Consider the following 14,353-nt stretch of genomic DNA (forward strand, 5'->3'; position numbering starts at 1 on the left):
GGGTTAGAAGGATGGGAACGCAATTCAGGAAATCACTGCAAGAGAAGACAAATATCACAGGTCTGCAAATTGAAACAAAGTTTAAATTGTTTTGATAAAAATTAGTGACTTTACATAATTTTGCTATGCTGATTTTTAAAATGACATCCATTTTGCTCTATAATGTAAGGATTTTTCACAAATTAAAAAGAAAATGGACATTTTTCATACTTTTTATTTCACCGTATGCATTAAAAACTTGGTAAATAGTAAGTTATAGTTCTTTTAGAAGGTCTGTGGTAAGCCCATGTTTAAAGAACAAAGGAGCAAAGTGTGAATTTAACAACTGAGTAATTTTAAATGATTAGATGTGACTGAATCTATGCTTTTTTGACAACTTTTTATTCATTTCACCATCAGTCTCTCTTTGCACAGACCAGCAGTAATCAGCCATCATGTTGACATCCCAGCGTCCTTGATTTCTCTTTTCCACCATCTTGATATCCTGATGACATCTTTCCCCTTGCTCTTCACTGACACTTCCAAGATTTTCAGGAAAATAATCCAGATGGGAAAGCAAAACATGAACTTTCAAGCTCATGTTGCATCCAAGTCTTTCATATATGTTTAGCATGTTGCCAACAATGTTTTTTTAATCAGGATCTTTGTTATTCCTTAAGTTTTGTAAGACATTTCTGAAGGCTACCCAAGCGTCTTTCTCTGTGTCATTCATGGCTTCTTCAGAGTTAGTGTCAAGAATCAGTCTCCTGATCTGAGAACCCACAAAGACACCCTCCTTAACTTTTTGGTAACTCAAAGCTGGGAACTTGTTGCAAATGTACTTGAAACAGTCACCGTTCTTGGGTAATGCTTTCACAAATTGTTTCATCAAACCTAGCTTGATGTGGAGTGGAGGTAGCAGTACCTTGTTGAGTTCAATCAGTTTTTCATGAATTATATTCTTGGACCCGGGAGTCAGACTCTCCCTTGGTGGCCACTGTTTCCTTACCCAATGAAGATCTCTTGCTCTGCTATGCCATTTGCATAAAAAGCATGGCATTTTTGTGTAACCAGCCTGCTGACCAAGCAGCATACACAGCACCTTCAGATCTCCACATACAGTCCATTCATGCTCTGGACAATGCACCTTTTTCCAAGGAGAAGGTCAGGATTTCCATAGGTTTCTCTAAAGTGGACAGAATGGGCAATAGGCACAGAGGCATATTGATTGCCATTATGCAGTAGAACACCTTTTAGGCTTGTTTTTGAAGAGTCAATAAACAGTCTTCAGTCACCTGGTTAGTAAGCTGTCCCCAAGCTTTCTATTAATCAGGCAATGTTATTGCAGTATACCAAACAGACCATCCATAGAAAAATATGGAACAAACTCTTTCTCGCGGTTCCGTACCAAGCAAAATTTGTTCCAGAGGAAAGCAAATTCTTCGCTTGAAGTCTGTATCCCAAAAGCTCAGCAGAATCTTTAGGCAGATCCAGGTCTCTCACCAAGTCATTAAATTCACTTTGGGTGAAAAGTTGTGGCTCATTACTGACATGTTCTGGTGGATACTCAGTATTGCCTCCAACACTGTCAGCATCTGGGCACATTAAATTAAACTAGATGGCATTCATTTTGACGAATTCAATCAGTTCGAGGTATTTTTGCATTCAAGTTCTTGAAAATAAGTCACTGCATATAATGTATAAAGCATTATAATAGCATTTTTTGAAAAAGTAGACTCCAGTTTTCAGAAAATCTGTACATCATGGGCAAAAATGGATATAATCTTTGAACTCAGCACCCCAAAATGAGTTAAGAACAGTTATTTGTTCTCAAACAATGGAACCCATGCATAAGGGGCTAAGTCTTGACTGGCATGATTTTCCGCAAATGCTTTTAACAGAAAAGTCTTTCCGTTAAAAGCATTTGTGGAAAAGAGCGTCTAGATTGGTACAGACGCTTTTCCGCAAAAGCACTTTTTGCGGCAAAGCGTCTGTGCCAATCAAGACGTGGTTTTGCGCAAGAAAGCCCCGATTGCCATTTTCGCCATCGGGGCTTTTTTGCGCAAAACTGTTTTTAGCTGTCTACACTGGCCCTCTTGCGCAAAAACATTTCCGGGAAAGGGCTTTTGCCCGAACAGGATCGTCAAAGCATTTGCGTAAGAAGCACTGATTTCAGACAGTAGAATGGCAGTGCTTTTGCACAAAATCAAGCACCTAGCGTAGACAGCTGACAAGTTTTTGCACGAAAGCAAATGCTTTTGCGGAAAAACGTGCCAGTCTAGACGCAGCCTGGGTGTATTTGTAGCTATTATGAGACTTTATGTACAGCATTACCTGCATAGAGACTTTTAAATCTTCAAAATATGTTACATGTGCCCTGAAGTACTTGCAGCATTTTGCCCCACTGCAGAGAAGAGCTGCGGGGCTGGCAGGGCAATTCGAGCAGCTGTACCTGCTAGAGCAGCCGGGAAGCGGCCCTGTGCTTGGGCACGCGTCTGTGTGAGAAGGGCAATAAAACCCCCTCTCCGCCCTGCCCCCAGATCTGCACCCTTGGCACCTGTTACCCCCTTTGCCCCTCCCGGGGGGGGGGGGGGGGGGACCTGAGTACAGGTGCTGGCACCGGCTTCCCCCCAGCTCCAATCACCGCCCCCGCCCGATTCGCCCTTCCAGTCCGCGCTGGGCCCCACCAGGCCGTTAACAGAACCGGCCGCTGCGCCCCGCGCCCCTGCGCCGCTTTTAAGCGATTGTAAAGAGCTGGGAGCAGCGCCTGACGCCACGTAAGAGAAGGTGCGGGGAGAGTGAAGGCAGCAGCTCTTACTGAGCATGCTCGGTTCCACGCAGGAAGTGCTGCAGCCCCGAGGCACGTGACAAGGAAGCGTCTCTCGTCTTGGAGGACGTGCGCGCCCAGATCACGTGAGCGAGCCCCTCCGGCCGCGGCGGAAGTGGTCACTGAGCGCGCCGGGGTTGGGTAGGGAGGGCGGCAAAGATGGCGGCGGAGGATCCGGGCTGCGGGGAGGAGGAGCGGTTGGATTTCCTGAAGGAGCGGCACGTGCGCTTCTTCCAGCGCTGCCTGCAGATCCTGCCCGAGAGATACTCGTCCCTGGAGACCAGCAGGTACCGGCCGCGCTGGGGGCAGACGCCGCGGAGGGGCCCGTTGGCGCGGTCTCCGGGTCCCCTCCAGGCGCCGCAAGGTCGGGCTGTGCTCGTGGCCGCCTCCAGGCTGGGGATCCCGCCCGTTCGCGTGTCGGCGGCGGGATCTGTTCTGTGACGCGGCCTCTGGATTTAGCCTCCAGTGACGAGTCCCGCTGTAGGGCAGCCGCTGGTCTCCGATCCCGTTAGCGCGCCGGACTGGGCAGGCAGCTCGCTGCCGCTCAGGGACAGCTCGTGCCAGGGCTCTGGGTAGGGAGCGGTGAGCTGCTTGTCCTCTCCTGCGGGTGGTTGCCCCAGCCCTGAGGGAGGGAGGGAACCCGGTGCTAATGCACGATCGCCCATGCAGCTGCCCTGCTGGTGGTGCAGGGATGAGGTGTAGGTAAGATATTGGGGATGCTAACATACAGACATTTAAATGATAACCGGTAAGTCTAGTCTTATTGGTTAATCCAAGAGACTGCAGACACTGTATCAGATGCAGCAAGGTGGTGTGTGTGGACGCTAAATAGACTCCCTGTGCATGCTGGTTCCCCAGAGCTGCTGCCTGCCTTCCTGTCTCCCCAGTTAGATACAGAGAGGCAGCAGTATGTGGGGCAGCCTGCTTCCTCATACCACCTCCCACAGATACAGGGGCCTGCTAGCCATGTCGTCCCCGTCCCCCCGCCCGGGAGTATTTTGGTAGTCGTGTAATCATTACAAATTGTTGCAGCTATAAGATTACTAAAATAACCAATATCTAACATCCCTATAAGATACATGTGTTCCTGTCAAATTATTCTTTGACCATGAAGGTTTGGCTGTCACTGGTAAAATGTCATGGCTGTTCCTAAGCTAGCATTTTTATGGAACAGAGAAGCAAAAGCACCCACAATACTGCAGTTTTTGTTCTCCCAACCTGGCACTTTGGGACAAAGGTAACCAAGAGAAAGTTGGGATAAACAAGTGATCTTTCTAGTCCTTGTGGCTCTCCACCGTACATTAGAAAGAACTCCTGTTCTGTGTCTTTAAGGTCAGCAGGCATGCAGGCTGAATTAAGTCACTTATTTGAAAGCAATGATTTAAACCAGAGAGTAGAAATACATGTTTTATAATCTAACTTTTGATGTATGCTTTCAAGATTTTTTTTGAGAGAAATTCTCGTTGGTTCATACATCCATTAAGACACATTTAAAATATTATTTACAACTAGATATAGCTGTTACACTACTTTTGATCATTCTTTTTGCTAACCAAGAGACTGCACCATACTGAAAAAGTCTATTAAAATTAATTATATAGTACAATATATGTTTATTCATATACAAAATGCAGAAATTAAGTATTCTAGTAGAAAATGTTAATGATGTGTTTTCTTGTTGTGATTGCGCATTGGGGGGTCCCCGACCCTGCACCCCCATCTACAGCCAGGTGTGACTCTCACCCAGCCAGTAGAGTCAGAAGGTTTATTGGTTCACAGAGATGCAGTGTAGCTTAAGATCGATGTTAGCCAGGAACCAGGGCAGGCAGCATTATTTCTCTTGCGGGGGAAAGGGCTCCTGGGCCCCTCATCCCTTTTCCCGCTCTCAGCCTCTGCACTCTCCTAGCCCACACTGACCCACACTCCCAGCCTCTGCTCACCAGCCCCAGGCAACCCTGCCTTCTCCATTGTCCTCCTTCCTGGCCCAAGATGTTACTGCTGTCACCTGGGCCTTAGGAGTGAGAGACTGAACATACTTCCCCAGTGAGTCACACCCAGCCTCCCCCTCCTCATGCAGCTAGTGCTGCAGGGCCTGGGGAAACTGTGGCACACACACAGTGTCACTACAGAGCAGCATAGGACAGTAGGATCTCCTATAACCCCACAAGATAAATGGTGAATGCAACACCAAAGTGACAACAGGATTACAGAAGTAGATAGCATCCCCACTATATCACACTTGTTTACTAGATACCCAATTTTTGATTGAGACTGTTTCAAAGCTGCATTTGGATTGAAATTGGATTTCAAAACCAAGATTTTATTGGAGTAAAATTACTTGATTCTTTCTACATAATTGTTTAAATCCACATTAGCATTTTTCAGAATGTAGTTTCTAATTACTTTGATTAACAGACTCAAGCATTGTGTGATCTGATAAAAAAATAAACACACGTTTTTTCTTTATGGCTGACTACTGATATCTAGGTAGGGGAGTAAATACTGTCATTCACTCCATTACAAAGACTGGAAATTGCTTCATTGTTTTTGTAATATGACACATTGTGCTATTTATAAGAGTTGGTGTCAGAAGTTAAGTGTTTACTCCCTCATGCTGAATATAAAAAGCATACGTTAACTCATAAAGGTTGGAAACTTGTTTCACCATATTTGTTTTATTTAAATAATGTGAATGGCATGTTTAGACTGTAACATAAATTATCATACATTTTAAACAGGTTTATTTTTAAAAAAAATTCTAAAAAAGTTTTATCTATTCTGGCAGCTTAGGAAGATTCACTGAATATCACTCAAAGGGAAAACCCCAAATAAACTAGTGAGAGGGGGAAAAAACGGGAAGGTAAAATGTCTGTTTGAGCTTGTGAGGAGCTAAGAGAAAAATATCTGAGACAATTACATTGATCTATGGCTGTGGTGTCCAACCAGTTCTGAAGCAATAGCTGCTATAGTGGCTACTGCTGTAGCGAACTAGCCGCAGTCACCTGGTCAAATAGCCACATGTGGCTAGAATGTTGGATGCCATGGATCTATGGGTAAATGACAAACAGGTCAGCTTTTCATGAAGGCCTTCCTAAGGAGGGAAAAGACCTAATAGATCACATCTATCACTTTAGGGCCAATATGGGGCTGTTTATTTCGTAAGAGAATATGGTAGACTGTATTGAGCCAGATCAATGGTTCATCGAGCCAGTATTCTGTCTTCCAACAGTGGCCAATATCAAGTGCTTCAGAGGGAACAAAGAGAAGGAGGAAATTATCAAGTGGTCCATCCCTCTTTGTCCAGTCCCACCATCTGGCAGTCAGACACTTAGGGACACCCAGGGCACAGGATTGTGTCTCTGACCATCTTTGATGGCTAATACCCTTTGATGGCGCTGTCATCCATGAATTTGTCTAATTCTTCAGGTACTTTTGGTCTTCATAACATCCCCTTGCAATGAGTTCCTCAGACTGACCTATGTGTTGTGCGAAGAAGTACTTTTTTTTGTTTGCTTTAAAGCTGCTGTCTTTTTTTTTTTTTTAAATTTCATTTGGTTTCTATGTTATGTGAAAGGGATAAATAATACTTTTTTCAGTTTTTCCACACCATCATTGATTTTATAGACCTTTTCCACGCTGAATAGTCTGTGTTTTTAATCTTTCCTTACATAGAAACTGTTCCATATTCCTAAACATTTTTGTTTCTTTATTGTGTACCTTTTCCATTTTTCTCATCTTTTTGGGGTGACTGGAACTGCATGAAGGGTTTAAGAAATGGGCTAGGGATGTTAAAATGCATTTATTTGTGTAAATGTGTAACTGCTGAAATTTCTCACGCTATATTTCATAATAGAATATGGAGCACCAGCTCCAATTTCTTCTTCCCCACCCTTTCTACCTTCCTCCTGTGCTGGCTGCTTCTGAGGCAGCAGAGTGAGAGGGAAGGCAGCTTCGCAAGAACCAGTGCTCGTGGGGAGCTGGCTCCTGCTGCCCCATCACACTGCTCCCTGTGCATACTATCTCCTTCCTCTCTTCCCACCCACCTCTTTATCAGAGGTAGTGGGAGAGGGGGCAGGCAGCTCCAAGGGAGCTGCTGAGATTCCTTTGTAGCTCTTCAGTCTGCTTTGTACTTAGCTATTTTAAGTTATTTTGTAATATGCTGTGCAAACTTTGCTACTTCCTGGTCATGTATGAGTATGTTGAACAGCACTGGTTCCAGTACAGATGTTTTGGGACAGTACTATTTACCTCTCTCCATTCTGAAAACCAGTCCTTTATTTTTTCTGTCTTATATTCCTTTTGTCCCATGATTGCTTAGTTTGCTTGAGAGACTTTGGTGAGGGATCTCCTCTACAGCTTTCTGAAAGTAAACTACAGGCAGTCCCCGGGTTACGTACAAGATAGGGACTGTAGGTTTGTTCTTAAGTTGAATCTGTATGTAAGTCGGAACTGGTGTCAGCCACTGCTGAAACTGATCAGTTTCAACCGCGGCTGAATCTGGACGCCAGTTCTGACTTGCATACAGATTCAACTTAAGAAACCCAAGCGTCCCCAAGTCAGCTGCTGCTGAAACTGATCAGCGGCTGATTCCAGGAAGCCCGGGGCAGAGCAACTCTGCCTCAGGCTTCCTGTAGTCAGCCACTGGTCAGTTTCAGCAGCAGCTGACTTGGGGACGCCTGGGGCAGAGCAGCTGGGGTGCTGCCGGGTTGGTCCGGAGCGGTGCTGCGGGACCAACCCGGCAGCCCCCAGCTGCTCTACCCCAGAGGTAGGCAAGAAAAGCCTGGTCTGCTGGGGGGAGGGAGGGCACTAGCTGCACCCTCCCCCCCCAGCAGACCAGAGAGACGGGGGTGGCAGGACTGCCCAAGTCCTCCACGGCTCTGCTCCGTCTCCCTCGTCTGCTGACCTGGGAGTCCCGGAGCAAAGCCGCAGAGCATGCGGGCAGCGGGACAGTCCAGGCGCGCTGCAGCTGTCCCACAGCTGGCATGCTCCAAGGCTTTGCTCCCCATCTCCCTGGTCTGCTGGTCAGACCAGGGAGACGGGGAGCAAAGCCGCGGAGCACGCCCGCAGGGGGACAGCCCAAGCGCGCCTGCATTGACCAGGAGATGGGGAGCAGCTTTTCTCGCCCCGGAGGACGCATCTGGGTGTCCTGCCGCTCCCGTCCTCCGGGGCGAGAAAAGCCCCGTTCGTAACTGTGGATCCGACATAAGTCGGATCCGCGTAACTCGGGGACTGCCTGTTTATGCATTGAATCGTCCTTGACCACATGACTATTAACCATCTTGGAAAGCTCTCATAGTTTGGCGAGGCATGATTTTCTTTTGCAAAAGCTCTGTTTACCTTTTCCCAGCAAAAAGAGTGTTTGTCTAAGTGCCTGATGATTACCCGTTTTGGATGATACTTGCCAGTTAACCGGTTAACCTTTCACATCCCTATTTGGGAGCCTTCTAAAAAAAATTAACGTCACATTAGCTATCCTCCAGGCATCTGGAGCAGAAGCTGATTAAAATCATAGGTTATATACCATTGGTAGAAGTTCTGCAATTTCATTTTTTTATTTTGTTCAGAACTCTTGGGTAAATATCATCTGGTTATGGTAACTTTTTATTTCATCAATTTGATATATAAACCCTCTTGTATTGTTATCTCAATCAGAGAAAGTTCTTCAGATTTGTTCCCTAAAACTCAGACTCAGGGTGGGACTCTCCTTCACATCCTCTGCAGTGAAGGCAAATGTAAAGACAACGGCCTTGTCTTCCTTTAATGCTCTTTTAGCACCTCAGCAGTCCAGTGGCTCTGCTGATTGATAGGTTTCTTGCTTTTGATATACTTTAAAAAGTTGCTGTTGTCTTTTGCTAGATGTGCTTCAGATTCTTTGTTGGCCTGCCTAATTATAGTTGATTTTTCCCAATATTTGCAATTTCCGATATTTGCTATTATCTGGGAAACAGAGCTAGACATTATATTTTTTCCCTTCCTATTAGGGATGTTAAATTTCTATTAATCAGCTAATCAAGTAATCAATGGAATTTCCTTTGACTACTCGATTAGTCGATAAGCGGGGTGCTCACTATCCTGCTGTGCCACCACCCCCACTCTGCCTCTCCCTTTGAAATGCACAGGAGCCACCACCTTCATATTGGTGCCTGTAACAAAATTCACGTGGTGGGAGTGAGGCCAAGGGTTTCTAAGTGGTGCTATCGGGCTCAGGCCTGGTGCAAGGGCATGTGGGCTCTGGCTGGCGGTGCAGGCTCTAATGTGGAGCCAGGGATCGGGTGCTCAGGGCTAGGACAGAGGGTTGGCATTCTGGGGATGAATGATTTGGGGTGCAGGAGGGACTCTGGGCTCTGGGGGTGTCAGGGGGAAGGAGTTGGGGTTTGGGCTTACCTAGGTGGCTCCTGGTCAGCAGGTGCTAAGGCAAGGTGCCTCCCTGTCCTGAGACACCGTGTTGTGCCCTGGAAGCAGTCAGCAAGTCCGGCTCCTGAGTGGGGAGGGCATGAGGCTTTGCAGCATGTGGGAACCCTGTGGTCCATGTGCCGTGGGTCCGGAACTGTTGATCTTGCTGCTTCCGGGCTGGCCCCAGCATGGAGCTGTCCTGGCTGTGGGAAAGAGCCATTCCCTGCTGGCCCTAGCATGGTATTCTCCTGCCAGTGGTAGCTCTGTCTTGGGGTCTTCGGGGAAGGACCCCTCTCCTCTGGCTGCAGCAGCTTTGGGGCTTGGAGAGTGGCATCTCTCCTTATTGCAGGCTGGAGCCTCTGCATGGGGCTTAATGGGAAGCTGTACAACCACACAGCTTAGCAGGAACGTAACTTTTTGGAGCCCTCCATTTACTGGCAGTTTAGTGGTAATAAGAATCTTTAACTGCACTGTAGCTTCTATTAAGTATTTAAATAATTAAACATAAGTAGTATTTTGTGACTACTGTATAATGGGGCATGATACTGAAATATCAATATGTTAAATCAGTGGAAGTTACCAGTTTATAGCAGGGCTACTCAATTTGGAAGTCCCAGGGGGCCACAATAATACTCTCAGCACATGCCAGGGCCGCAATTTAAGTGTGGTTGCATATACATGCAAATATGTATGCAAATAGCTTCTTTCACACTGATGGGCATGAATACAAAGATTAAGGCAAGACTACGCAACATGCAGGGCCCATTTAGGTCAGTTCTATTGATATTAATAAAATGCAATATTTACCTGATTTCCACCCATTTGACAGAATTTTATTGAGCCATTACAGTCCAGGAATTTAACTACTAAAACTTATATCAACAGAAGACCATTGTATTGACTACTTTTTTGTTTTGGCTCCCACCTGCGGGCCGCGTGTTGAACCCTGCGTAAATCCAAACCACACCACAGGCCGCATGCAGCCCCAGGACGTATGTTGAGTAGCCCTGATTTATAACATGGTAATTTATGAATGTTATGTAATCCTCACAGTAATCTTTGGAGTGTGGACAAAATGTTATTCCTAGTTTAGCAATGGGAATGCTGAATCAAAGGCTGTGACTTGTTCAGGACCACTGGAGAACTAAATGTGACTACAAAGATGAAAACTCAGATTCTGGATTCCATGATGAAACCACAAGACAACAATTACGTAAATTTATTTTAATTTTAATTATTGTGTGCTGCAGAAGCAAAGATAACTGTTCAGTTATAGAATTTAGTGATGTATTTCTTACCATCACACTGAGTGTGCTTCAGAGTTCTTTTACAAAGAGAAGGTCGTAAGATCTTCTTACCCTTGATTTGATTTTTTCAGACTCTTTATCTGTAAAGACTCTTTGAAGTTTGTGATGCATCATTGTTTATTTCCTGTGTTGCTTGTTCCTATTTGACTTGGTATGGTCTTCAATTAGCCATGTAGCGTAATATGTAAAAAGGATCTTTCAGAATTTGCCTTATGCTCTAGCTCACAGATGATCTCTTGAGATGTTTGTCAAGTTTGGAAAATATTGGCTACCAAAACTGGATAATCTTTTAATTTAGTTGAACTTAATTATTTTTTAATTTCCTTTTTGTTGACTCTAAATCGAGAGTGAGCAATAATTTTTGCCGGGGCCACTTCAGAAATTTTTGAAGTGGCCCCGGGACACACCGGAAGGGGTGGGGTCAGGATACTTCTCTGCTTCCTCATTCGCAGACCATGATTGGTCTGAGGGTGGGGGAGCACCTTTGCTTTCCCCCTCCCCTAAGATTTCCCCTAGGCTCCCATGCCGCAGGCGGTGCAAGGAGACTTTGCGGCTCTCTCTTCTGCGCCCTGGCCAATCAGCGGTTGGGGGCGGGGAAGCATGCTAAATCTCCTCCCACCCTGACAGAAGTGCATGACGCTTCTAAACACCACACGCTCCTCTCGGGAGTGCAGGGACACTCCTCCCACCCCAAGGCTAATCAGGGTTGGGGGTAGGGGAGCGAGTGAAGTCTCCTCCTCCCCTGCCTCGCCTTGGGGCCGGATACAGCCTGCAGAGGCCCTTTTGCCCACCCCTGCTCTAAATGATGGTTTTGCTGTGATATTGTTTACAAAGGCTGGTGTGATGTCACAGATCTACCAGTAATCATCTGAAGGTACCCTGGTAAGAAACCTTGAAGAATTAATCTTGCACTGTTCCAAGTTCTTTGAGCAGTGATGGGCAACCAAAAATAGGGAGTGGGCCACATGAGTGGCCCTCCTTCACCTCAGTGGGCCGCAGAAACCTATGGCCCCCTGGAATTCCACCTGCAGCCTCAGTCTGTACTACTTCTCATGTACTTCTCACACACTGGGGAACTGGCGCTCCACTTTTCCTACTCCTTGTCCCTCCCAGCACTTTCAGAGCACACAAATCTGCTGATTCGTGGTTTGTCCCACCCCTCCCCTTCCCAGCGATTTGGTCAGTCATGCAATTCACAGCATTTCAGCTCTGGAAAAGAGCAGAGTGGGAATCAGCAGATTCGCAGTGAAGAGTAGGAGTGAGAGTTCCAGTGCTCCAGTGTGTGAGAGGTGCATGGGGGAAAAGGGAAGATGGGGGGGGGGGGGGGCCGTTGGCACAGGTGAGGATGCTGCAGGATGCCCACCACTGACGCTCTTTGATAAAAATTTGGTTTCAAGTGGGAGATTTCTGTGGACAGTCTGCTGCATTATATCTCTGTATTTAGGCATGTCTTTGTTAAATTGACACTACAGATTGAACCTCTCTAATCCGGCACTCTCTGGTCCGGCAACACTCGTGATCCGGCATGATTTTAGTTGGATGGATGCCCACTCATGATGGGTGTGACCAAGTTTCCCACTGTCCCATTGTAATATACTGGGTCCGGTCTGAGCACCACTGATGGTGTCAGTTCAGGGGTTATTGCTGGAGTCCTTTCCTTTAAGGCATCAAACCAGTCACACAGAGCACTTCAACTGCCAATCTGGGCAGCTGGAAGCCTCACGAGCAAAACCCCTCCAACATCCCAGCTTTACCTGGGCCACAATCAGACCTGTATCTTACACAGATGAGAGGTTATAAACCCAATCTCACCAACTCCTAACAGGTTCTCCCAGTTGTAAAGGACCAGCCACAGTCCCAGGTCAATTTATGCCTCAGATCTTATCCAAAAGAGCATGCTGTGCCAATCCTTTAGAAACTAAAACAAAATACAGGACTATGTAGCACTTTAAAGACTAACAAGATGGTTTATTAGATGATGAGCTTTCGTGGGCCAGACCCACTTCCTCAGATCAAATAGTTGAAGAAAATAGTCACATGGTATATATGGCTGTGACTATTTTCTTCCACTATTTGATCTCAGGAAGTGGGTCTGGCCCACGAAAGCTCATCTACTAATAAACCATCTTGTTAGTCTTTAAAGTGCTACATAGTCCTGTATTTTGTTTCAGCTACACCAGACTAACACGGCTACATTTCTATCACTTTAGAAACTAAAATGTAAAGGTTTATTACTAAAGAAAGAAAAGGTTGAGAGTGAGATTAAGGTGAATACATTACATATATCAATCACCAAGTTCTTGATGTGTAGGCTCTTAGCCGAGATAGGGATGTAAGTGACTAGTCAAGCTTATGCTTATCGGATAATTAATTATCAGAGAGTTGACTAGGTGATGCAACTAGTCACTTCCCCTTCCCTTGCTGCCTCGATCAGAGAGCAGCAGCAAGGAGGGAGGAGCAAGTGCCTGTACTGGCAGGAGCTGGCATTAAATGGATGAAAGTCTTGTCTCAGGAAAAAGCTCAAGAATATGAGTGTGATTCTGTTATGCTCTGTTAGCAAAACTGCTGCTGCTTTAGAAAGAATATGTCTGTACACAGGGGCCACTTTATATTTTAAGTGGAAGTGTGTCCTTCATATTTTTGCCTCATTTCTACCTCCTTATTCCCAGGAACCTTTTAAAATAATGGTTTTGTTTGACTGTGTTCCTTTTCTTCCACTGTCCTTAACTATTCTCAGTCCCTGTGCTTGTGGCAAGCCTCTAAAAGGGTATGTTTATACTGTAGTGTTAAATCCTGTGTCTGACCCATGTCAGCACGTTCAGGCTAAGGGCTATTTAATTGCTGTGTAAATGTTTGAACTCAGGCTATGTCTAGACTGCAAGCCTCTTTCGAAAGAGCGTGTCTAGACTACAATACGCGGATCGGAAAATCGATCCGCTTTTTAGAAAAAGAGCGTCCTGACTGCTGGATGCTCTTTTGAAATTCAAAGCCACCCGGAACCGCTTCTGCCAGGGCATGGGGGCAGCATTTCCTTCCTGGTGCTGCTGCCTGCCCTTTGCAGAGACGCGTGGTTAAAGGGACGCCCCTGAACACCCGTTGTTCTGCTTCTGCAGCTGTCTTCGCTGTCCCTCTAGGAGGTAAGCAAGGCATTGCAGTGCTGGTTTGGAGTTTTTCTGTTGTAGACCCATTTTTTTGGCATGGAGCCAGAGCTGCCCCTGGGCAGGCGATGGCCCCACGCCATCATGCAGCAAGTGTTGCTGCATCTGCATGACACAGTCATGAGGCTACTTCCCCATCTGGACCCAGACCAGAGGTACGGAGGGATCGTCCGTCATGCAGCCGCATTGCCCTTGCCTCCAAACTTCTTTGTGGACAGGCGTTTTTGGAGGCTTGACACCAGCTCTGACTGGTGGGACCGGCTCGTGATGGAGCTCTGGGATGACCAAAAGTGGCTACGCAACTTCCGGATGCGAAAGACCACCAGGAGCTGTGTACCTGGCTTGCCCCTGCTCTGCAACGGCAAGACACCCACCTGCGGCCCGCTATCCCCGTGGAAAAGAGGGTCGCCATTGCCCTCTGGAAGCTGGCAACCCCCGACAGCTACCGCTCCGTGGGACACCAATTTGGAGTGGGCAGGTCTACTGTTGGATACATCTTGATGGAAGTAAGTCATTGTCTGGGGACAGTCACAGTTTGGGGTGGGGGGAAGGGAGACTGTCAGAAAGGGCCAAGTGGAGTGGGAGTGGGAGGGAGCTCCTCCACTCACCCTGAATTGTTGGGGGGGGAGTTCTGAGGAGGGGATTCCCGGGGTGTTTGAGAGGGAAGGTGGGTGGTGGGTTCTCCTCCT

At 46.6% G+C, this 14,353-nt stretch overlaps 1 protein-coding gene across 2 annotated transcripts in view; it reads left to right on the plus strand.

Annotated features, from left to right (window-relative positions):
* The first annotated feature begins 2,916 nt into the window (after positions 1–2,916).
* PGGT1B (protein geranylgeranyltransferase type I subunit beta) overlaps positions 2,917–14,353 on the plus strand; it is a 64,686-nt gene continuing 53,249 nt past the window's right edge. The window contains exon 1 of one of the 2 annotated variants that reach the window (XM_006134477.4): positions 2,917–3,093. In XM_006134477.4, the coding sequence (XP_006134539.1) occupies positions 2,966–3,093 (128 nt within the window). In that variant the 5' untranslated portion in view covers positions 2,917–2,965. The remainder of the gene's footprint in view (positions 3,094–14,353) is intronic. The other variant, XM_006134476.4, reaches the window with a different exon arrangement.

Source organism: Pelodiscus sinensis, chromosome 6, assembly GCF_049634645.1.
Source record: "Pelodiscus sinensis isolate JC-2024 chromosome 6, ASM4963464v1, whole genome shotgun sequence".
Lineage (NCBI taxonomy): Eukaryota > Metazoa > Chordata > Testudines > Trionychidae > Pelodiscus > Pelodiscus sinensis.